Below are 25,959 nucleotides of genomic sequence, written 5' to 3'. Positions count from 1 at the left end.
TTGTTTTATTTTTGAATACAGGTGGGTTTTTTTTTTTTACACAATTCTACATTTGTAAGTTCAACTTTCATGATAAAACGATTGTACTGCAGTATTAGGTGAATTGAAAAATATATTCTTTTTTTCGGTGCAAATATTTGTAAACAAAAATAGTGAGCACTGTAGACTTTGTATTCTCTGTTGTAATTGAAATCAATATATTTGAAAATGTAGAAAACATCCAAAAATATTTTAAATAAATGGTATTCTATTAACAGTGCAATTAAGCATGTGATTAATCACGATTAAATTTTTTAATCACTTGACAGCCCTAGTATATATCCAAGCTTTATAGTAAACACCTGACTCCTTAATATTAATGACATAGCTGTAGGCAAAAAAAGCATCTTATAAATAAACAAGAATAATATAACTTAAACAATTTAGTTACTAATATAATCTAGGAAATGCTAGCATAGCTCAAGTTTTTTTTTCCTTGTGATTCCTCTAATCAGAATCTATTTCTGAAAGATCCACAACTTCTGCTTCTGAACTTTCACAATGATCTTCAAGTATTTCAGCAAACTGAAGATTTACCAAATGAAGCAAGCTTCTGAACTCTTTCACATGTTAGCTTATTTCTTGATTTTGTGTATATATTTCCAAATATGGACCAGTTTCTTTCAAATGCTGCAGAAAATGGAGGAATCCGAAGCAGATGAGAAGTCAGAGGTTGTGTTGTACAAAAGTCTTGTCACGGTGCTGTAGGAGCAATACGCTTGGCAAACTCCTAGATTGCACTCCTGGACCAACTATCTGAAGATGTTCTGTATTCTGCAACATTTGAAAGTACTTTTCCAATATCTAGTGCTAAGTGTGTTTGTTTGTTTAGCAGTCCAGTTAATGCTGTAACATCACTAACATTGCAACCTTTGAACCTTGGATCTATGAGGTTTGCAGCAGCATGTACTGGCTTGCAACAAAATTCTTCCCATCTACAAATAAAGTCCTTCACTTTTACTCCTTCCTGACTTGTGGGTGGAGATGCACTTAGATTCTCGAAAACAGTTGACTTTATCTTGGCCAGAAGATGATGATGAATGTTTGACGAAAGTGCTTTGTCTGATTCATCTAGTGATTGCAGAAACAATTGGCTGTAGAATCTTCAGAGTTAGCCTCATCAAGTACACTTTTAAGATTTATTTTAAGATCTTCAATTATTATGACTTTTTCTGGAAGAGCTTTCTTTGTTTTAAAACTTTCAAATGACATTGTTTTTCTCCATCTCATTTTGCTAGATAGAATAAAATGGTAACACTGAAACTTACCAGGCTTTTCTTCCTGCTTCTTCTTTAAAGACTGCAACTACACTATGAACATATTTTCACCTTTTTATAACTCGTTTTGTTCTTTTTATAGATCTTTTTCCAGTGTGCCCAACTGCATGAAATCATTTAAAAAGCTGTTTTAGGCCATGGGAAGCACATCCTATTGCAGTAATATGTGGATATTTGTCCATTATGATGTGCCATGCTGCTATCGTATTACTGGCATTTTGACTCAGCAGAGCAAATACTTTCCCACTTCCAATCTTCTCTAGTACTTCACATATTTCACTACTAATATACTCTGTAATATGTCTGTTCTCCTCTTTCAATGCTTTTTTAAAAAACCTGGTTTAGGTGTTATCACAAATTTTATGATTCTTTCCCCCTATACATTTGTCCATCCGTCTAGTTGTACTTATAGATAAAGTGCTTTATTTATTTATTTATTTATTTATTTTTCTTGCACAGTTTGCTGACTGGGAACTGTAATAATGTGTCCCAGGGGATTACATAGATAACTATGGTATATCGGCCTACTTGTGTATAGGAATTGTAATTGCCTAATACTATAAGCTGAATTATAGTAACTTTATTTGAAATACTTATTAGTTTTTAGACAGAATCTTGAAGGACTGAAGTGCAGCAGTAATATTTTAAATATTACTCTAAAATTTCTTTCACGGCTCATTCTGAGAGAGAATATTTCACAAGTTTCTTTCCAGTTTTTCCCAAACTTTCCCAATGTCAATAGGATCTGACAACTAGCTGGGAGGAGAAGAGACTATGAGTGTGTTTATGTAAATACAGTTTGCTCCTCTGCTGTTTACATATTCATCATTTACAGCTGTGGCAAAGGATCAACTTTGTCTGGTGTTGGGTACAAATGACCTTATTACTGAATGTAGGGGTAGTGAAATATGGTTACCAATGCTGTAATTATTGTAGGAATACTGGAAAGCAGGAGTGTGCTTAACCTGTCCCAAATGAGGGGGGGGCACCCTCAGTTGAACAAACCTTATTAAGCAGGGGCTTGAATGTCAGAGCCCTGTGAATGTAAGAGGGGTGGGGACAGGCTTTTGGGCAGATTATCTCAGTGGCACTCAGACTAGAGGGTCCAGAAAAACCTGTGTAAACTTTAAGGAGAAAAAAGCCCTTTTCCCCCCAGAGGCCCAGTATCGAAAAACTGTGCAACTCTTTTGCTATGTAGAGCCAGCAGCAACCAGGGCCGGGTTCAATATCTAGGGGTTCCTTTCCATCAATATAACACAGAAGTGGCTCAAGCCCCCACCCAGTAACCTGGGAAAATTACACACGACCCCCGGCGCCTCTGAGAGGCAATACTTTCTCACTCGCAAGCACAGAGTCCAAGTGTAGAAAAGAAACTTTTAATAAAAGGAGGGCAGTAACTCAGAGATAATTTTGGGAAAACACTGCAAACAGGGCTCATGAACATATACCATGAGTAAAAGACTCACCCCCAAGTAGGTTGGGCAGTGCCCTTTTCCCCTCAAGTTCTTAATCCAACCCAAAAGTCCCTTTCACAGGCCTGACCCTTCTCTGCACCCCACTCACAGTTACTATCCTTGGTCAGTGCAGACTAAGAGTTCAGAGGTGCATCTGCAGAGTTCACCCCTTACCTTGGGGGTAAAGAGGCATCTTACTCACTCCACTGGCCGCTCACTGGCCACCTGCTCACCGCTCTCACTATGCCCCTCCACCAGCCAGCTGCTTGTCGTGCCTCTCCTCCGCCACTCTGCTAGCCGCTCCTCACGCCTCTCCGCTGCCGCCCTGCTGGTCGCTCATTCACCAGCTGACTGTCAGTCACCTTCTGCCTCTCTGCTGTGACCTCTACACATCAGTCTCTCAGTGATTTTTCAGCTCTTTTGCAGGCTGGGCAGAAACACTGCCCCCTCTCAGCTGATTTCAGCTCTCAGTGATTTTATCTCTTAGAAGGCAGGGCAGAAACACAGTCCTACCACAACCCCACAAAGTCACGGGACCTCCTTGTCAACCTCCTCCTAGCCCTGGCCAAAATGGCCATCTACAAAACCAGGGAGAGGAGGTTGGCCGACGGGGTTTCCTGTGACTGTTGGGCCTATTTCCGCTCCTCAGTCCGTTCACGTATCCAGGCAGAGTTCTTCTGGGTAGCGTTTGTCAAGGGAGCCAGCAACCTGCAAGGAGCAGTGGGTGCTGTCCAGGGTTCTCTGCTCTGTGTCCCCATCAGGTTCCCTTCGTTTAGCCCTGTGATCTCACTCCCGTTCCTGTTATATCTTTAGTTGTCCCGCACAATCATTTGGAATCCTGGACCTGTGGAGGAAAGAGGATGTGGGCAAAAATCTACACCATGACAAGTTGGGGGTTCATGTTTAGACATACTTTCCATCTCCTGAACCTCAGCTGGAGATAGAAAAGGAGTACCCGTGGCACCTTAGAGACTAACAAATTTATTAGAGCATAAGCTTTTGTGAGCTACAGCTCACTTCATCGGATGCATTTGGTGGAAAAAGCAGAGGAGAAATTTATATACACACACACAGAGAACATGAAACAATGGGTTTATCATACACACTGTAAGGAGAGTGATCACTTAAGATAAGCCATCACCAGCAGCGGGGGGGGAAAGGAGGAAAACCTTTCACGGTGACAAGCAAGGTAGGCTAATTCCAGCAGTTAACAAGAATATCAGAGGAACAGTGGGGGTGGGGGGGGGGGGATGGAGAAATACCATGGGGAAATAGTTTTACTTTGTGTAATGACTCATGCATTCCCAGTCTCTATTCAAGCCTAAGTTAATTGTATCCAGTTTGCAAATTAATTCCAATTCAGCAGTCTCTCGTTGGAGTCTGTTTTTGAAGCAGAGAGACAGACCAGTCCTTGCTTACAGACAGCCCCCCAATCTGAAGCAAATACTCACCAGCAACCACACACCACACAACAGAACCACTAACCCAGGAGCCTATCCTTGCAACAAAGCCCGTTGCCAACTCTGTCCACATATCTATTCAGGGGATACCATCATAGGGCCTAATCACATCAGCCACACTATCAGAGGCTCGTTCACCTGCGCATCTACCAATGTGATATATGCCATCATGTGCCAGCAATGCCCCTCTGCCATGTACATTGGCCAAACTGGACAGTCTCTATGTAAAAGAATGAATGGACACAAATCAGACGTCAAGAATTATAACATTCAAAAACCAGTTGGAGAACACTTCAATCTCTCTGGTCACTCGATCACAGACCTAAGAATGGCTATACTTCAACAAAAAAGCTTCAAAAACAGACTCCAACGAGAGACTGCTGAATTGGAATTAATTTGCAAACTGGATACAATTAACTTAGGCTTGAATAGAGACTGGGAATGGATGAGTCATTACACAAAGTAAAACTATTTCCCCATGGTATTTCTCCCTCCCTCCCCCCCACTGTTCCTCTGATATTCTTGTTAACTGCTGGAATTAGCCTACCTTGCTTGTCACCATGAAAGGTTTTCCTCCTTTTCCCCCCCCTGCTGCTGGTGATGGCTTATCTTAAGTGATCACTCTCCTTACAGTTTCAGAGTAGCAGCCGTGTTAGTCTGTATTCGCAAAAAGAAAAGGAGTACTTGTGGCACCTTAGAGACTAACAAATTTATTAGAGCATAAGCTTTCGTGAGCTACAGCTCACTTCATCGGAAATGCATCCGATGAAGTGAGCTGTAGCTCACGAAAGCTTATGCTCTAATAAATTTGTTAGTCTCTAAGGTGCCACAAGTACTCCTTTTCTTTCTCCTTACAGTGTGTATGATAAACCCATTGTTTCATGTTCTCTGTGTGTGTGTATATAAATCTCTCCTCTGCTTTTTCCACCAAATGCATCCGATGAAGTGAGCTGTAGCTCACGAAAGCTTATGCTCTAATAAATTTGTTAGTCTCTAAGGTGCCACGGGTACTCCTTTTCTTTTTGCGAATACAGACTAACACGGCTGCTACTCTGAAACCTGTCAGCTGGAGATGATTCTCAAAGAAAAGAAAGAGCTATAAGAAGAGAAAGCAGATGCCCCAAATTATCTCTTCCTTTCTCTCTACGTATGTGTGATGGGGAGTGCATGCCCTGCACTGGGACTGCAGGAGTTAATTCCTCTCTTTGGGCCAAGGAGTCCATGCACCCTTGACCCTGCTGGGCATGCTCTGGCTGGAGACCAGGTATAAAAGGGAGCAACCCAGCTCATTCAGGGCTGACTGCCAGAGAGGAAGAAGGTGTGCTGCAATCTCCTGCTGAAGGACTGCTGGCACTGCACGACGTGGAGGCCAGCCAGATGGCGGCAACACATGATCTCCAGGTGCCGGATGCTACAGAGGGAGGTGAGACGGGGGGAACCCCGAGAGCACAAGCCATGGAGAAATGGGTAGGAAGCAACCCAGGGAGTCTTTGCGGGGAGGTGGTTGAAAAACCAGAGACTAGCTCAGTGTGTTTTGGCCAGATTCCCGCCACTGACAGTGCCCTGGGTTTGGACCCGGTGCAGAGGGAGGGCCTGGGTCTCCCTATCCTGGCCACCGCCCACCCTGAGGTGGTGGCCCACTTCACCAACCCTATTGATTCTGGCTGCTAGGCCACCCAGTCCTGATCGTGAGAGCAGCTCTACTGACTCTGGCCACTAGGTCACCCAGCCCTGATTGTGAGGGTGAGTATATTGACTTTGGCTGTTGAACCACACTACTCAGGGATTCGGGGTGGGGGGTGCGTAGACTTGACCGGGGGCCTATAATGACCCTTGCCTCATCCCAAGGGGGATGGGGAGTGCATGACCCGCGATGCTAAGGCATCCACAAAACCTGAAGAACAAAGGAAACAGCTTTGGACTTGGGGAGGGATCCTGACTGAGAGAAATTGAGCCAGTAGAACTGTTGAAACGTGGTGAGAGAGACCTTTGCTTTAAAGTTACTTAGTTTGTTAAGTTGGGTATTAGTTGTGTTTTACTTTTATTTTCTTGTAACCAAATCTGACTTTTATGCCTCATTATTGGTAATCACTTTAAATTATCTATTTGGGATAATAGGATTTGTGCATATCATTTTCTATTAATAAAATGGCAGACTTTGAGTTTGTATTGTTCAGGAGCGAGCTGGGCAGTACACGACCTACACTTCTGAGGAAAGTCTGGGACTGGGAATTGGCTGGTGTTGCTCTGCAGTGTAATTCAAGAGCGGCTGGCTATAGCACTCATATACTATAACTGGGAGTAATTTACATGTTGGAGGTTTTGTGAACAGCCCAGGAGTGATAACTCTAACTGTGAAGCAATGTAAAAGGCACCCCAGATTGAAGAACTGAGGGAACTGTTCATCGGTCCAGATTGTACTCTGGGTAATGTCACAGTGTCATAATTGTACTAAAATTAACAAAATGTTTTTTATTAGTTGCATATAATTTTGACAAATGTCGGGTGTCAGCTTTCAGAAATCTTATGGACTTGATCATGCAACCCTTACTACTCATGTGAGTAGTTCTAATGAGAATGGAGTTTTCAGATTACCACTGAAAAACTTTGGCATTTACTGACATATGTGAGTCTATTTATGCTGCCATTTATAACTGAGGCAAAGACTGAAATTGTGCTCTCACTGAAGTCAATAGCAAAATTCCCACTGACTTCGGTGGGGTCCATGATTTCATTCAGACTTTCATTTTACAAGTTAATTTTCATAGTTAATTGTACACACACAAAACTTGTAAAAAAAATTAATCCCTCCCCCCCCAACGAATGACTTAATATTGAAAAAACTGTCTGTTCTCTGCTTTTTTTGGCAAATGTTTTTCTGTGGGTTTGCTTGACTTCCAGTTTCAAACTTTTGAACTTGAATTTTACTGGGCCATCACCCATTACAAGGGCAACAACAGAAACTGATTTGGGGCTTCCCAAATAACAACAGTATAGCTGGTGGGGTTAGGGCCTGCCCTGGCTGGGGCAGAGGAGCATGCACTGCCCCACCCCATGCCCAGCAGGCTCCTCGGCTTCTCAGAAGAAGTCACTTGTGGGATCGGGGGCGTGAGGCTCCCCTGCCCCAGTCCTGAGCCCCTGGGCTTTGCAGCAAGAGCGGAGGTGAACCTGAGCCGACCCCACAGGCGTGGGGCAGCCTGGCAGGATCGCCACTGCAGGGAGGGGGCTGCTCAGGGGCCTGGTCTGTGGGGACACAGGACCGGCTGAGGGGCCCTCTAGCATCAGCAGGAGGCTTCCCAGGCACCTCCCTGAGCTTTGGGGCAGGCCCACAATGCCCCGAGCAGGCCCCTGCCGCGGCCAATCGCCAACGCTACCAGGAGCCGGCTGCGGGGGCATTAAACGAGTGCAGGAGAAGCCGTTTAAGCGCGTTCCTGAAACACATCATCCAACAACTGCCCGCCTAGGCGGTTGGCATCATAAGGGCCAACGGCATGCGCCGCGCATGCGCATCACGTCTTGCCCGCATCTCCCCGAACGGCGTGCCCTGCATCACTTTCTAGCGCATGCGCCTTTCCTCCCCCTTAATTCTAAGGAGCGCGCGCGCGTTTCATCTTCGGGACTCAGTAGTGGAGCATGCGTTTCCGTTGCCGTTGAGGTGGGAAGCCTGCAAAGAAGTCCCGGATGTGCGCTGCCTCTCCACGCCCAGCGTTCGCCACACTTTAGGCGCATGCGCATTCTGCGGAGCGTTGTTTCCTTGGCAGCTGTTGTTTGTTTTCAGCAAAACTAGCGCGAGAGGCCGCGGAGGGGGATGAGGAAGAAACCAAGTGGCGGGGGGGAGAAGGGGCAGCCGCGGCAGTCGCAGCCCTAGTTCCAGGCCGTGCCGGAGACCCGGTCAAAGTGAGTGAGAGCCCCTGCCCCGCGCGCTCTGCCGTTTGCGGAGGCACCGGGAGGGGGCGGGGGGAAGAGGGAAGCGGGGCTCGGGGAGGGCGGCAGGGGGATTGGGGCTCCACCCGCTCCTCCCTGGGCTCTGCCCCGGTAACTGCACGCTGGGTCCCTGACGGCTGGTGACGCTGGCCGCCCGCTGCTGGTCTAGTGTTGCCAACTTTCTAATCCCCCAAACCCAACGCCCTTGCCCCGCCCCGCCCCTTCCCCCCTCCTCTCGCTCTTCCCCCGCCCTCACTCACTCTCACTGCCCTGCAGCACGGGGTTGGAGTGCGTGGGCGGGGGTGCAGGCTCTGGGATGGGGGGGTGAGGAATTGGGGGGGGGGGGGGGGCTCAGTTACAGTACAGCTGGGGGTTCGCGCCTGGAGCAGGGGGGTGGGGGCTCCAGCCAAGCGGTGCTTAGCTCATGCTGTCTGCTTCCAGCGGCTGCCTATCTGGCTGCTAGGCAGAGGGGACAAGGGGCTCTGTGGACTGCCTGCCCCCGCCGGTGCCACCCCCACAGCTCCCATTGCCTGCGGTTCCTGGCCAGTGGGAGTGTGGAGCCAGCACTCGGGGTGGGTGCAGCTCCTGGAGCCTCCCTGGCCGGCCATGCACCTAGGAGCCGGACATGGCATCTGCTTCTGGGAGTGCACGGAGCCAGGGCAGGCAGGGAGCCTGCCTTGGCCTCACTGCACCGCTGACAGGACTTTTAGCGGCTTGATCAACGGTGCTGACCGGAGCTGCCAGGGTCCCTTTTCAACCAGACGTTCCGGTCAAAAACCGGACACCTGGCAACCCTATGCTGACCACTGCCCTACCTTGGGATTTGAGGGGGGCTGAGACTGCAGGGGAGGGACATGGTGGTGCTGTGACATGAGTCGCTAACCCCACTTGCCAGCAGCCACCTGGGTACTGGCCGCTGGATTTGGGCTCAGGCAGACTTGGGCAGACTCCTGAGTGGAGGCTACTCTTGTGGGAATTCTGTGTGGGGGAAAAAATTAAAGTTTCTGCACATATTTTAAAATTCTGCAATATTCTCTATATTTTATTGGCCAAAATAACATAATATAATCACACAAATTTCAATTATTTTGGTAATTTATTTCAAAATACCTGTCAGCAAGTATGTCTGTAACCGTACAGATAACAAATAAGATTCAGGAAATGTTTTTTGTCAAATAGATTCCTTACTAGGCATATAAATGCAGAACTTTGAATAATTAATTTAAACTGCAATGCAGAACCGTATTTCCTGTCCCCCTCAGAAGCAGTGCAAAAGTTTGGGGGAGTCGGGGTAAACAGAGGAGCTGAGGGAGAGGGTAGGAGCCTGGGAGTGAACCTGGAGGGTTGATGGGTATGGGTGGGAGAATATGGAACAGGTTTTTTCAGGGGGCAGGAAGGGATTGTTAGGGAGCCTCCCCTATGCAGATCCAGGCTGACCTCTAGCCTCTCCCATTCAGTCAGCTACATCTGCTCCTGTCCTTATGTGTCCCTGTATCCTCCTGTCCTTGCACCCTTTCCTCGGTGCCCATGTGTCTCTGTATCTTTTCCCCCATCCCCATGTAGCCCTGCACCCCCTCAGCCAGCCCCTTCCCCCCGTGTGACTGCACCCTATCCCCATATGTGCCCCCACTCAGCCACCACCCTTCCCCCGTACCCTTGTGGCCCAGCACCTCCACTCCCATTCATCCCCTGCCCTAGTCTGTTCTCCCCCACTAGCCCTTATGAACCCCAGTCTGTGATCCTCCAACCCCACACTGTCTGTTCCCCCGTATTCCCTGTCTCCTGACTTGACCCCACAGTCACAGCGCTGGGCAGGCAATCTCTTCCCTTCCATATCAGCAGCTGGGGCTGCTCCTGCTTTGGAGGGGCTGCTCTGTTCTAGTGCCACAGCAGCCCCTGGTGGACAAAAGGCAGAACTGCAGTAACTTTCCAGTAGAAGTTATTTTCTGCAGGGGGAAAAAATTATGCACAGCACATTAATTATGCACATGCGTAGTGGTGCAGAATTCTCCCTGGAGTAGTGGGCTGCAGCAGGGAAAGCAAGGGGAACTGCTATGCTGTAGGCAGTTTCCCACCCACCTCCCTTACCTGAGCCCTGCTGTTTTCTGAGCCCTGCTGTTTTCCCAGCCCTCAGGACAGGTGTCTGAGGAGGGGTGTTTGCCTGCCCTACGGGGAGTGAAATTCACTCAGCCCACCAGCACAGACCTACCTGTTCTTTCCCACAGAAGCCTGCCTTGGCACTTTGGAGGAAAAGAGATTAGGGATGTCTCCCCCTGGTGTCATGAGGCTGTGCAGTCCAGAATAGTACTGGTCCCAAATAATTGCTGGTGAAGTTGAGATGAGTGTACAAAACTGAGAACGGCTGGCAACACAGGTTGTACTGTAGAGCCTTTTTAAAAAACTGGCTCTGGAGACTATCCTGGCTCGTACAGGCCAGTAAGCTGAAGTTCAGAACCAGGGAAATTGGTTGAAACTGTAGTACAGAACAAAATTATGAGACACACAGGTGAACACTATTTGTTGGGGAAGAATCAACATGGCTTTTATAAAGGAAAATCATGTCTCGCCAATCTATCAGAATTCTTTGAGGTGTGTCAACAGACTTGGACAAGGATGATCTGGTAGATGCAATGTATTTGGATTTTCAGAAAGCCTTTGAGGTGGTCCCTCACCAAAAACTCTTAAGCAAAGTAGCCAGTCATCAGAAAAGAGGTAAGGTCCTTTTATGGATCAGTAATTGGTCAAAAGATGGGGAAAAAAAGGGTAGGAAAAAACGGTCAGTTTTCAGAATGGAGGAAGGTATGTAGTGGGGTCTCCTAAAGCTCTGTACTGGGACCAGTGCTGTTGAACGTCTTCATAAAAGATCTGAAAAAGGGAAAATAGTGAGGTAGCGAAGTTTGCAGATGATGCAAAATTGCTCAAGATAGTTAAGTTCAAAGTAGAAGAGTTACAAAGGGATCTCACAAAACCGGATGGCAGGACAAGAAAATAGGAGATGAAGTTCAGTGTTGATAAATGCAAGTAATGCATACTAGAAAACATAATCCTAACTATATATCCAAAATGATGTCGTCTAAATTAGTTGTGACTCAGGAAACAGATCTTGGAGTCATTGTGGTTAGTTCTCAGAAAACATCTGCCCAGTGTGCAGGAACCATTACGAAAGACATAGTTAATAAGAAAGTATATGTCATAATGCCACTATATAAATCCATACTGCATGCAGTTCTGGTTGCCCCATCTTCAGAAAGATATATTAGAAAAAGATACAGAGAAGGGAAACAAAAATGATTAAGGGTATGGAACAACTTCCATATGAGGAGAGACTAAAAAGACTGGGACTCTTCAGCTTGGAAAAGAGATTACAGGGCTAAGCAGGGATTTGATAGAGGACTATAAAATCGTGAATAATGTGGAGAAAGTGAATAAGGAAGTGTTGTTTACCCCTTCACATAATGCAAGAACCATGGGTCACCCAATGAAATTAATAGGCATCAGATTTAAAACAAACAGATGGAAGTACTTCACTCAATATGTGGTCAACCTCTAGAACTCATTACCAGGGGATGCTGTGCAGACACAAACTATAACAGGGTTCAAAAAAGAATTAGATAAGTTAATGGAGGATAGGTCCATCAGTGGCTATTAGCCAGGATGATCAAGGATGCATCGATGCTCTGGGTGTCCCTAAATCTTTGACTGCCAGACGCTGAGACTGGATGACAAGGGATGCATCACTTGTTGATTGCCCTGTTCTGCTCATTCCCTTTGAAGCATCTGGCATTAGCCACTATGGGATATTGGGCTGGAGGGACCATTGGTCTAACCCAGTATGGCCACTGCCTCTCTGTTTGGAGGGTTTAAAACAGGCATGCTTGGAGCATGCACCAAGAACACACTGCTGACTGAGACTGGGGTGAGGAGGCTTTACACACATGAGAAACTTTCCAGCACTTGGGAGGGGGATGGAAAAACCCACTGACGTGAGTGGAGCAGTTCACATGTCTCAGACCTATTGTTCCAGGCTGTAGTCCTCTATTTCAGGTGAGAAAATTTCACTGAGACGAATGGGCCACTTTAGAAATCTGCAAGCTCACAGAGGTGTTGTTTTAAACCCACCATGGGCAGAAATCTGAGAATGATCTGTCAATGTTTAGGAAAAAATTTGCCTCTATTAAGTTTCCCAGTGTCCTCCCCCCCACCCCCACTCAGCATAGTTCCCATCCCCTGATCCCCCTGAATTTTCCCCTTCTGGGTGTGTACTGTGATCTAGGGGAGCCCTACCTCTTTGCAGGGGTCTGACCCTCTCTCCTAGCCCCTCCACGTGAGCTGGAATCAGATCCAGAGTGAGGAGGGACTGAAGGTAATCAACATGGCCGTCCTTAGGCATACGCAGAATACACAGCTGCGTAGGGCACCACGTAATTTGGGGTACCAAATTTTGTGGTGCCCCAGGCAGCTGCATGGTGCATATGCGGCACTGGCTCCAGCAGCCAGCCCCACCTCTTCCCGCCTCTGCTCTGCCCCCACCCCACCCCCATTCCACCCCTTCCCGACAGCCCTCTCCCCCGAGTGATGCAGCCTGGGATTAGTGGGGGTACTGGAGCTGGCAGAAGGGGTCGCCCCTGCACTCCCCAGCGGCGGCGGGAAGCAGAACTACCCAGGCCCAGCCTGCTCTGCTCTGCTCCACTTCCCGCCACTGCTGCTGGTGAGTGTGGGGGCGGGCCTGACCCCTTCCTCCAAGCCCCCTCCCACAAGCAACGGGGCTGGGAGCAGAGCGGGCTGGGGCCAGGTCGCTCTGCTCCCCGCTGTGACCGATGAGTATGCAGGGGGGCGGGTCTGACTCCTGCGGCTGGCACCAGGCCCCCCGCTAATCCCTTGCACTGCCCTAGGCCTCCTTTTCCTGCTGCTGCCCCCCACAGCTCCTGCCCCTGCAGCCCTTGAGTGCAGTTTCCCCCCCACCAGCAGAGCAGGTGCAGGTGCTCGGGCCATCTGCCCCACCCCACCCAGAGGAGCCACTGCCAGACATGCTGGCCACTTCTGGGAGTGGCACGGGGCCAGGGCAGGCAGGCACGCTGCTGCCACCCTGGAGCTGCTAGAGGTAAGCGGTGCTGGGCCAAAGCCTGCCCCCAAGCCCCCTCCTGCAGCCCAACCCCCTGAATCCCTTAGCCTCCTGCTCCACCCTCCTGCACCCCAACCCTCTTCCCTGAACCCCCTCCTGCACTTCACACCTCTTCCTACATCCCAACCTCCTGCCCTGAGCCCCTTCCTACACTCCCTCTCACACCCCAACCCCCTGCCCCAGCCCTATATTCTTAGCCCTGTACCCCTCCTGCATCACCAACCCCATGTCCTGAGCCTACTACCACACCCCATACCCCCCGCCCTCCCCTGAGCCCTACATTCATGGCCCTGCATACAATTTACCCACCCAGATATGGCCCTCGGGCCAAAAGGTTTGCCCATCCCTGACTTAACCTATGTCCTATTAATTAATTTGTTTTATTTTAATATAAACTAGTTCATGCTGTGTTTGAAGGGAAAGGTGTCTTTACCCCAGTTAAGTTAATAAACTGTAATATGCTTTTGTCTCTTTAAAGGCACAACAAACATCATTTCTCTGAGCTGTCCAGGAGAGGACTGGACACTACAGAGCACATGGTTTGGGGGAAATTTGGGACTGGAAGTGCAGTAGGGTCATCTTGCTGGTTATAAGCAGGGCTGGCAGGAGGCAGAACGGAGGTGTAGATAGGTTGCTGAGATCAGAGCTGCTGAACTAGGGCTGCATAGCACATAGACACAGAGTGTGACCTGCATTCTTGTAGACTAGCTGTGAGCATCCGAGGCTGGTAGCTATAGCAGTAAAGCATTGTAAGGCATCCAGGGTTGCAGAGCAAGTGGTGACACAACTCCTTACTGGTCTGGATTGCACTCCCAAACTCCGTGACAGAATGGTGGGGCAGACACACACTAATCTTCTGTCACATGTTTAGTGGCACTCTAGCAACCATGTAATAAAACTGAAGGTTTTGGGACATAGACCATGTATGAGATTTCTCTCACTGGCCCTGTTAGCAACTACACATTGCAAACATTTCCAAGTGAAACTATTATGTTAATTCTACTGTGATGGGTTGGATCACAGAAACCCCCTTTGGGACCTGCCATCTGATGTGCTGAGACTTCCTCTGAGCCCGTTTTCCCTGGCAGCTTGGGACTTCAGACATGCTAGCCTGCTACAAACACGGACTCAGGTCTGAATCACGCCCCCCACAAGCTTCAGGCTTAACTGAAAACAGCTTAAGAAGCGTTCCTGTCTCCAACGCTCAGGTACCCTGCTCCTAGTGGGGTCCAAACCCCAAATAAATCCATTTTACCCTGTATAAAGTTTATACAGGATAAAATCATAAATTGTTCACCCTATATAACGCTAATAGAGAGATATGCACAGCTGTTTGTGTCCCCCCCCACCCCGGTATTAATACATACTCTGGATTGGTTAATAAGTAAAAAGTGATTTTATTAAATACAAAAAGTAGGATTTAAGTGGTTCTAAGTAATAACAGACAGAACAAAGTGAATTACCAAGCAAAATAAAATATAACATACAAATCTAATCCTAATACAGATTACAGATGAAATCTCACCCTCAGATGTTCCAATAAATTTCTTTTACAAACTAGTCTTCTTCTAGTCTGGGTCCAGCAATCACTCACGCCCTTGTGATTACTGTCCTTTGTTCCCGTTTCTTTCAGGTGTCCTTTTGGGGTGGCTACCTCTTGAGCCAACTGAAGACAAAAAGGTGTGGTCTCCCAGGACTTTGTATAGTTTCTCTCTTCTGGGTGGAAACCCCCCTCTCCGCCTGTGTAGAATTACAGCTACAAAATGGAGTTTTGGAGTCACGTGGGCAAGTCACATGTCCAGGCATGACTCAGAACTTTACAGGAATGTTCCCAGGAAAGCTCAGATGTGGATTGGCATCTGTCAAAGTCTATTGTCAGATTAAGTGTTTCTTGATTGGGCAGTTACTGAGAATAGGCTTTTCTCAAGAAGCTGACCAAACGTTTCACTGAGGCTACTTAAAATCAATCAAGTACCTAGCCAATATTCATAACTTTGAATACAAAAATGATACATGCATACATATAGGATGAATATATTCAGTAGATAATAACCTTTGCAGAGAGATGTTACATGACATATGTAGCATAAAATGTATTGTCATTCATAAGCATATTTCTTTAAAGCATTATGGGGTGCAACATCACATCTACTATAACTAACAAAGTGTGTAGCAGTGAAGAAGCAGCACTGAGGAATTATGACTCTATGGTGTAGCAGAAAGACCACTGGACTTTAACTGTTCCTTACTGTGCCACTGGGCCTGCTGGATCTTGGAGAAATCACTTCACCTTTCTGTGCCTCAGTTTCCCACCTGTAAAATGAGGATGATAATGTGAAGTTCTTTAAGTTATATCAATGAAAAGTATGATATAAATATTATGTCTTTAATTATTACTAGGCTTGGAAGGATTAGGTTTTTATTGGTAAATGTCAATTTCACCGTACACACACACAAACAGATGAAAAAATATATCCATTGAGAATTATAGAAATTTACAAATAGGCAGAGAGAGAAATGCTGCTTGAGAAATTATTAGAGTCTGATTTAAGGATATTTGCTCTATATTTTGACATGTGATGTTGATGATTGGTGTTAATTGTTTTAAAGCTTTAACATTTTGAATCTCAGTGTCTACTGTCATTGAATAATTACTGTCTGACAACTCCCCCCCCTAAATTTACACAGTTGCAGGAAATTAAATCAATTAAAACAGAAAAAATACCTAAAATAAGCATTGATACTTGCTCAAAATTATATATGTAAAAAAAAATTAAATTGTGCCAAGCCCAATTATTACCCAATTATTATTATTTATATTTTATATTATTATACCCAATTATTACCATGGGAGCATAAAAACAGAAAACCTAGGTGAGAACTACAACTGTTGAAATGACCATTAACTCCTACCAGCAAACATTTCACTTTTTGTTTAAAAAAACCTAGGATATTAAATGTCAAAATACTTCATTAGCACAGAGTTACATTTGCCCAGTGATAGCTCATGCCCTTTTAGAACATGGATTTCAGTAAAGTCTCAGACTTCTGAAAGTCAGGATGTGCAGAGTTAAGGTAAACTCATGCAACTTAATTTTGCCCTCTTTGAGCAATGCCCCAATATGTCCATAACGTAAATGCTCCCATTCTCCCTTTTCACTGTAATGGACAGCTGCATTTGCTGTACACTCAAACACCCAGCCTGCTGCTTCAACAGAATACAACACTTGTAATATTTAAAAACTACTTCATACTCTTTTTATAGCCCCTTCACACTTGCATGTAAGATACCACCTAAACCTCTACTTTCCCCTACCCATCATTAAAGCCACAGACTGCTCTCATATCTGACCTTTTTACTGATGGTATCAGTGCCCTGCCACTGACACAACCTGTACAATTCTGTATTGAAATGATGCAGAGTGGAAACTCAAGGTGTATATACACCTCTTTCCTTTCATAAAGCACATGTGGGGGAGAGGACTCAGAACCGCATCTTCTCGTATGTGATGTAATTAAATTTAACATCCTTGTAGAAGGAAAAATACCAAATTTAAATTTAATTACAGCTCTGTGATGCTCCTCAAACTAATCCCCAGGTCTCCTAATATCACTGTCACAACTCTTCCAAGCTGCTCCACCTTATTTCTCTTCCACTGAATCTACACCTAACACAATGAATGCAGCAGGAGTGCATGTAGATCATTCTCAGTGCTATTGTCACCTCGTGGATGTAGAATTAAGGTTGCATAGGCATTTACCTTAACTCTATGCTTACTGGCTTTCAGAAGTTTGAGTTTTGCTGAACTTAATGTTCTGGAAGGGCATGAGCTACTACCAGGCAACCTTAACTCCGCTTTAACAAAGTGTTTTGACATTTAATAGATTGAGCTCCTTGCCTCTCACTATAAGGCATGTTTTCCAATCCTTTAATCGTTCTCATGGCTCTTCTCTGAACTCTCTCCAGTTTTCAGCATTTTTCTTGAATTGTGGACATCAGAACTGGACACAGTATTCTAATGATGGTCTGCACTAGTGCCAAATAAAAAGGTAATGTAATCTCGATACTGATATTTCACTGTTTATACATCCAAGGATTGCTTTAGCCCTTTTGGCAATGGCATTGCACTAGGAGCTCATGTTCAAGGGATTCTCCACCATGAACCCCAAGTCTTTTTTAGAGTCACTGTTTCCTAGGATAGAATCCCCCGTCCTGTAAGTAGGACTACATTCTTTGTTCCTAAATGTATGACTACGTTTGTCCATATTATTATTATTATTTTATTTATTTATTTTATTTATTATAAATGTGTATTATCATAGCATCTAGAGAACCTGGACCCCATTTGCTATGCGTTGTACAAATATAGAACAAAAAGACAGCCTCTAACCAAAAGAGGAAACTAGACAAAAAAATGAGAATTTTTTTGGAAGTTAAATGCTATTGTGTGTTTCTTTGGTATTTTTCCTTCTACAAGGATGTTAAATTTAATTACATTATAGTCACTGTTACTGATTGATGCAGCTATATTTATCTCTTGGATGTGCTCATGTGTTTCATTTAGGACTAAATCAAGAATTGCCTCTCCCCTTTTGGGTTCCAGGACTATCTGTTCCAAGAAGTAGTTGTTAATGGTGTCTAGAAATTTTATTTCTGTATCTCCTCCTGAAATGACATGTTCCCAGTCAATATGGAGATAATTGAAAGCCTCCTTTATCATTTGGTGTTCAATTTTGTAGCCTCTCAAATCTCCCTGAGCATTGCACAATCACCTGGTCAGCTGTAGGTAGTATGTTTCTGCTGCTGTACTCTGATTATTCAAGCATGAAATTTTAAAATTTCTATCCATTGAGATTCTGTGGTATAGTTTGATTCATTTAGGATATTTTACTATATTTAATTCTGTGCTTTCTTTGACATGGAGAATTATGTTAGCTGGTGTTGCCAAGTTAACGTATACATGGTATTAATAAAGTTTCAGAAATGATGCCTAGTTAATCACTCTCAACTAAAGTACCCCATTGAGGCAAATGAATAAAAACCTAACACTTTGTTTTTGAATAAATAACAAATGGTGATGAATAGGAATAGTTTGTATTTTTGTGCCATTTTGTCAAGTAGTTCTGGGTTGCAGTCTTGTGAGATCTCAAGCTAAGAAGTTACACCTGTGAATCCTTGGATGGGAAACCTCCAAGAAAAACATGGGGTGCCTCAAGATGGTGCTGGAGATTCAGCAGCTTGGCCAGTCAGTGTCTAAGTTCAGCGCTGGGAAGCATTTTGCTGTGCAGATGCTATCTTTCAGGTGAGATGTAAGCAAACAAAATCTGGAGTCAGGACCATTTGTGATCACTAAAAATTTCATTACCCTTTTTTCAAGAGGGTAAGGAAGCTAATCTGATCAAATTCTAAATTGTGTAATAAGGTCCACCTACCTAAATTCTTCTGTGGCTCATATTGGATGAGGAATTCTTCAGTTCCTGTAGTGTAGCATTTAACAGTAGACACACTTCTGCTTTGTTATATCCTACGTGTGGCTGCTTTGCTGTGGTGGCTGGGGATATTTTTTTTTCTTTGCAGCATAACTTATACAGCCCTTGGGATCTTTCAGGACAGAAAATGTTACAGAAGTATAAAATACTGAAGCAGCAATATTACACTATCTGTTTATAGACACAAGACAATGATGGACAGTACATTAGTTGCCATTCTGAAGATTATTTTTGCTACTTGATGAATTTGAAATATATAGTTAGAGAAAATGAGAATCTGCAGGAAGATATACAGGAAGTTTTTAAAATCTCTGGTTGCAGATTTCTGTTTCCTAGATTATATCCTGGTGTCTGGAATATAGCCCTATACTGTATTATGTGTGTTTGTCATTGCTGGAGGAAAACTGCTTTATTAATCAATGTGCTAGAAAAATAATAGATTAAGGAAAACTCTAGCTTTAGTCATTTTGGGATTCTCTGATTGCTGAACTTTAACACAAGATTAAATCTCTCCTATTTTAAAATGAGATTATATAGGGTGAACATCCTTGTTCTTATCCATGTTGATTAATGGGCTATATTTAGACTTCTGATACTGTTAATTAAAGGCTGTGTGTCAAATGTTATGTAATTCTTCCTTCCGATTACAGTGGATAAAAATAACTATTAATATTATGGGTTTTAATTTTGTTGTCATGAAAGGGATAATTTATTCAGCAGGAGAAGAGTGGTGTGTAGAGAGCTCAGTGGTCTTCAGTCAAGCCTGGTGGATCTGTGCAATTTATAGCACACAAAATGAAAAAGTGGCTGTGAGAATACTAGCCTAGACTGTAGAGAAGATCAGCTGTGGACAAAATTTATTTGCTAATGGCCCTTTTTTATTGTGTTTATTTGGATACTAACGAAGATATTTCAGCCATTAGATTCGAAGCAGGTATGCGCTATGCATATTTTATTGTTTTTTGTCCTGTGTTCCTTTTTATAAACTTGAGAGTACCTGCTTTCTTGGTGCTCAGTCTCTTGAGAGGATAAAATCAATCACAAAATGTATTCTTCCCTACTCTCCAAAAGACCAAAGTAATTGATAAACTCCAGGGTTTTATAATTTAACAATGTTTTGGTTTCTACCTTAAAGTAGTAAATGTTTTCTATTCCTATCTGAGTCTGAATTTGAATTGTGTGTAAAGCCGCGGTATTCTGTTGAGATACATACTTTATAGTGCCTTATAGTGACAATAAATCTAACTTTAGAAATATAAAATTGATTTTATGTAACTAAAAAAAACCCCTAAGACATGAATATTAAATGAAAAAAAGAGAAAATGTATTTTTAAAGTGTTATGACCATAGGGATGCATAGTTTAACAATGACAATGAAATAGTTTTGTTTCTGAGCTAGAAATAAATGATATTTCTGTTGGGGGGGAAAAATGTTGTTAGCTGTGAAATGGCTACATTTTTACAATAAAAGATGCTCCCTGCAGCCCCCCATGTAAAGCCACTTTTGGTCATACCTGCCAATTTCAAACACCTTTCAGAATGTAAAGAAGTTGGTATGGTTCCACCTCAAAAGACTGCCTAGCAGCAAGAGGTAGAATTAGTATAACTAGATGTTAATGCGTAGCTTCTGTTTTTCTCTTTTTGGTTTCTAGAGCTGTGCAAATATTGGAATTTTGGTTCGTTGGCAGTTCTGAAAAATAAAATTTTAAAAAATTTTTGGTTTATCAAAGTCAAATTTCATTTCAGTGTAATCACTTTAATTTTATTAAAAATAAATTAAATATTGAAATGAAAAGTTGTTTCAAACTGAAAAATCAAAACACTTTATTTAGAAAATGTCAAAACAAAATGCTTTGATATTTTTCAGACTTTAATAATTGCTTCGATTAAAAAAATGTGTTAAGTGTTTTGGTGTTGCTGAACTTGCGTATTTTATGTGTGTGTGGGGTGGGGGTTGGCGAATAAATTTCACCCAACCCTATTTAGTACATTATGACAGTTCAGTAATTGCTAGAACTTATGCTTGGCATATCCACTCAAGTTTCTTTTAGAACTAATATCTCACATTTTGTAAGAAGGAATTTAGGACCCAGTCCTATGATCTTTACTCCACCAAAGCTAATGTTGACCTCAATTGGAGTATCGTCTGAGTGAGGAGGGTGTGCAGGATTGACTCTTTAATAAAAAAACAAAACAAAAAAACAAACAATTAAAAGAGTGAATCTGTAAAATCTCTCTTTAGAGCATGCCACAAATTAAAGGGAAATGGATTCTATTTCATTGACTCTGTTTATATGGTGAGAAGTATTTCTTGCATTGTTCCATATAAATTGAATTGCATTTTAGATTTATTCCGATCAACGTTGGGGTTTTTTTGGGTGTGTGTTTTTGTGTTTTTTTGTTTAAGTCTCAGTATTACTAACCCAGTCATTCAGGCTGGCATACATGTATAGTATACATTTTGTAACTTTAGTTTTGTTAATTAAAATATTCTGAATGTTGGTGTGTGTTTTGCAGAATGTTGAATTTTAAGAAAGAAAGGTGTAGTGTATTGAGCCATTCTTAATATAGGACTGAAAATGCCACCAGGTGAGAACTTCTACGTTTTTAATTTCCAAAATGCATTTTATTCTTAGAATTGGGTATTAATGTTCAGTTACTTCCATCAATTGATCTTTAGTGCTGCCTTGGATTAATTCTTGGTCAATGCTTACAGCTGATTTTGTTTTGTTTTGAACTTTTTTTATTTAACATTTGCAGGATTTATAAAATTGATAGTTAATATGTGAAACAATGTATTTGAGAATTGTCTTGTTGTGTACAATAGATGGATGATTCTACGTATATTGCTGTTTTGAGTTATGTTCATCTGGTTGCCATTGTAAATGGGAACTTTTTCTCAGTTTCACAAGATGAAATAAAAGTCTTGATTAGTGTAATTCATCTCTGGTGAAAATGCTGCCCTCTATGCCTAAAAGTGTAATCAGCTGCTGTTGTAATGAACCTAATTATTTGAGCCAATTAATCTTATTTTAACTTTTTTTTTTTTCCAGCAGAGAGTGAGGCAAAGGCAAAAACCAAAGTTCGCTTTGAGGAAATATTCAGGAGTCATTCTGGGCTAACAGAAAAAAAATCAAAGCGGCAACAATTTCACTCTCATGAGAATATTATGGTGAGTTTGTTAACCTGAGAACAGTGATTCTGCTTGCCTTCGTGGAAAAAATCCCATATCTCTCAGCAGAGGAAGTATGCTTTCTCCTTCCCAACAGAAAGGAGATGCTGTAAGCTTCAGCAAGCACTATGAAAAGAAAACGTGGTGTTTGCTTCATAATGGAAAACTTACATTTTTAATGTATGACTTTGATGTCCATGCTAAACAATAAGAGTAAACCCTAGTAATTTACAACTTAGTGACCTACTGATACTAGTAATGTAATTTGAGGTTAATGTTAAATGATGCCTACTGGCATGCCTATAGTTAAAATTGTGTCAACATATTCTTATCCACCACATTTTTCAGTAGAATTTTGGAAACCATCCTTCAAGCTTTCCAAATTCACATTAACTTCAGTTGGAGTGTCATGTGTGAAGGGCTTGCAGGATCATTCCCACAGTAATACTAGTAGTTAGCTCTTAGAGCAAATAGTTCATGTCTGTGAATTTTACAGATGCTTATCAGTTGTCTAGTTGGTAACAAAGGTAAATGTCAACTTTATTAAATTTTCCAAAGCTAGTATCATGAAAATAAGAATATTAAAACAAAATTAAATCAAACTAGAACTCCCTCTCCTCTTTCCCACTCATTTCTCTGCTTCTGAACAGCACTGAATATGACTCTTATCTCCTCCCACCCTCCAGGTTGTTGTCATCTAACATCCACCCAACTCCTCTCCATCAGCCTTCCTCTCGATTTTGATTCATGGCTATTTCCCACACTCATTTGTGGTGACTTCAGCTTCCATGGTGATGTCCCATCCGACCCCTTAGCTCAGTGGTTTTCAACCTTTTTTCATTTGCGGACCCCTAAAAAAATGTTGAATAGAAATCTTAGACCTAGTCTGTGGACCTCCAGGGTGAAAACCACTGTTTTATGGTAATAACAACCTTTCACAGACCCCTTAAATATAGTCTGCAGATCCCCAGGGGTCCATAGACCACAGGTTGAAAACCACTCGCCATCACCTCTTCATTCAACTTGCAATCCTGGTCAATAGTCCACTCACCAAAATGGCCACTCATTTGACTTGGACTCCACCAACCACTGCTCTCATTTATCTCTCTGTTGCTGAGTTCCCCATCCAGCCAGTAAAAGCTGGCAAATTACAGGAACATCAACACACTCTAGCGGTGGTCAAAAAGCTGCCTGTGGCAGGGCTCAGACCTTAGTTCCTTAGACAGCTCCAGCCTCTACAACCTTAATTCATGCCACTGGTACACATGTATTATGATACCATCTTTAATTACGTAATCACATATTATTTTTTTCCACAGGACCTCTGCTTCATTTAGTGCACAGCATGAATGGTACTCTCTCAGTTGGTAGCCGGTCAATATTTCATTTCATTCTCAGCACTCCATGTGTGGCCTCAGAACTTATTGCATACCTTTCAGAGCCTGTTCTGAATACAAAATTATTAATTTCTTCGTGGTGCTTATCACCTGTGACAAAGTTCCTGCTGTACCTTGGTGGGTCTTGTGCTTATTGGCAGATTTGCTTGCCTTGGAGCTTCATGGCAGCCCTCAGCTTGGCCATTTTTCTGAATTCACAGTCCAAGTCGACTCCTCCTGTATCTGACCAGGAGTTGGGAGGATTTGGGGGGAACCCGGGCCCGCCTTCTACTCTGGGTTCCAGCCCAGGGCCCTGTTGAATGCAGCTGTCTAGAGTGCCCCTTGGAACAGCTGTGTGACAGCTACAACTCCCTGGGCTACTTCCCCATGGCCTCCTCCCAACACCTTCTTTATCCTCACCGTAGAACCTTCCTCCTGGTGTCTGATATGCTTGTACACCTCAGTCCTCCAATAGTCCGCGTCCTCACATACACACCACAAACTGAAGTGAGCTCCTTTTTAAAACTCAGGTGCCCTGATTAGCCTTCCTTAATTGATTCTAGCAGCTTTTTGATTGGCTACAGGTGTTGTAATCAGTCTGTCTTAATTGTCTCCAGAAGGTTCCTGATTGTTCTGGAACCTTCCCTGTTACCTTACCCAGGGAAAAGGGACCTACTTAACCTGGGGTTAATATATCTGCCTTCTATTACTCTCCTATAGCCATCTGGCCCGACCTTGTCACACACCATAGTGCTTATCACCATGGAATCAGAGTGCTTCACAAATATAAATTTATTTTCAAAATACTTCTGTGAGGTAAGTTATCATCCCCATTTTACAGATGGGGAGCAAAGAGAGATTCACATCAGAAGTGTCCACTAATTTTGGGTGACCAACTTGAGTGCCCAGCAACTGGAATGCGTCTCCAATAAGCCCATGGGACTGATTTTTTTTCAGCGTACTTAGCATTTTATAGCACTTTATCTGTTTAGAGAAGAGGTGGGAAAACTATGGCCTGCAGGCCACATTCAGCCTGTGGGACCCTCCTGTCCGGCCCCTGAGCTCCTGGCCCGGGAGGCTAGCCCTCGGGTCCTCCCCTGTTGTTCCCCCGCTGCCTCAGCTCACAGCGCTGCCAGCGCAATGCTCTGGGCGACGGGGCTGCTAGCTCTGGCCGGACAGCACAGCTGCAGAGCCTGACCTGACCTGGTGCTCTGTGCTGTGTGGTGGCGTGGCTGGCTTCAGCCACGCAGCACGGCTGCCTGTCCTGGTGCTCCGGGTGGTGCGGCTGTAGCGGCGCCAGCCACCGGTGCTCCAGGCAGTGCAGTAAGGGAGCATGGAGGGAGGAGGGTTGGAGAGAGGCCAGGGGCATTCGGGGTGGTGGTCGGGGGTGGGGGTGTGGATGGGGGTCGGGGCGGTCAGAGGGTGGGGAACAGGGGTTGAATGGGGGCAGGAGTCCTGGGGGGGCAGTCAGGAAGGAGGGGGGGTTGGATGGGGTGGCAGAGGGCAATCGGGAAGGGAGTCGGGGGCGATCAGGGGACAGGGAGGGATGGATGAGGCAGGATTCCCAGGGGGGCCATCAGGGAACGGGGGGGTTGGATGGGGCAGGGGTCCCGTGGGAGCCTTCAGGGGGCGAGAAGCTGGAAGGTCGGATAGGGGGCAGGGGTTGGGCCATGCCTGGCTGTTTGGGGAGGCACAGCCTCCCCTAACCGGCCCTCCATACAATTTCGGAAACCCCAGTGTGGCCCTCAGGCCAAAAAGTTTACCCGTCCCTGGTTTAGAGTATGGCTCGCTTTGACTTCAGTTGTAGGCCTTAGATGTCTAAAATGGATCACTGAGGAAAATTAGGAACACACATGTGACTTGCCCAGCATCACACAGGAGCTCTGTGGCAGAGGCAGGAATAGAATCCATTTAAGTGGCAATTAAGTGTCTTAACCATGACACCATCTTTTTATTACATACCTTCTAACTTCTACAACAAATGAGGCAGAGTCCCTACAGACAACAATTTCCTTCACTGCATAATCCTGTTCCAGCCCCAAAGCACCATCCTTCCTTCCTTACTGAATGAGGCAGGGGTCCTGTGAATAGAATAGTATGTGATCATGTAATAAAAGTCTGTATCATAATGCATATATACCAGTGGCATGAATTAAGGTTGTACAGACTTGCGCTGTCTGAAGAACTAAGGTCTGAGCCTAGCCACAGGCATCTTTTTGGGCCACTGATAGAGTGTGGTGGCGTTCATGTAATTTGCCAGTTTTTTGGGGGCAGTGTTTGATATAGTTAGGAGGAGATTCTGTTTTACTAAGAGTTGTGGCTAAATTTAAGTGGACAAAGGGGTTTGTTGTTCAAATTAGAGATATATATGTATGTGTGGGTGCTGTAGATGGTGAACTGCACAAAGTTTACAAAAAATATAACACACCAGTCAAAATATCTCAGGTGTGATTTTTTTTGAGATTTCTTCAGTGGAACACTTTTACATATCAGGATAAATTCAGAAAATCACAAACATGTAAATGATTAATTCCAAGTTATTTTCTGAAAGAAAACTGCTTCCTTAGCTACAGAGAAGGAGTAAGGTACTGTCAAAGACAAAAGAGTGACATAACCTTGACTATGGTGTCACTATTGTTCCTCTA

General features: G+C 44.1%; 1 protein-coding gene across 12 annotated transcripts in view; it reads left to right on the top strand.

The window, feature by feature from the left end:
* The first annotated feature begins 7,803 nt into the window (after positions 1-7,803).
* AHI1 (Abelson helper integration site 1) overlaps positions 7,804-25,959 on the top strand; it is a 180,989-nt gene continuing 162,833 nt past the window's right edge. For 2 of the 12 annotated variants that reach the window (XM_038394753.2, XM_043511022.1), the window contains exons 1-5: positions 7,809-8,127; positions 14,910-14,956; positions 17,244-17,326; positions 21,284-21,355; positions 21,820-21,938. In XM_038394753.2, the coding sequence (XP_038250681.1) occupies positions 21,346-21,355; positions 21,820-21,938 (129 nt within the window). In that variant the 5' untranslated portion in view covers positions 7,809-8,127; positions 14,910-14,956; positions 17,244-17,326; positions 21,284-21,345. Of the gene's footprint in view, positions 8,128-14,909; positions 14,957-17,243; positions 17,327-19,468; positions 19,701-20,982; positions 21,064-21,283; positions 21,356-21,819; positions 21,939-25,959 lie in introns of all 12 variants that reach the window. The other 10 variants (XM_038394765.2, XM_038394777.2, XM_043511021.1 and 7 more) reach the window with 9 other exon arrangements.

Source organism: Dermochelys coriacea, chromosome 3 (assembly GCF_009764565.3).
Source record: "Dermochelys coriacea isolate rDerCor1 chromosome 3, rDerCor1.pri.v4, whole genome shotgun sequence".
Lineage (NCBI taxonomy): Eukaryota > Metazoa > Chordata > Testudines > Dermochelyidae > Dermochelys > Dermochelys coriacea.
Note: the sequence above shows the minus strand (reverse complement) of the source record. Positions and strands in the feature narration are given on the sequence as shown.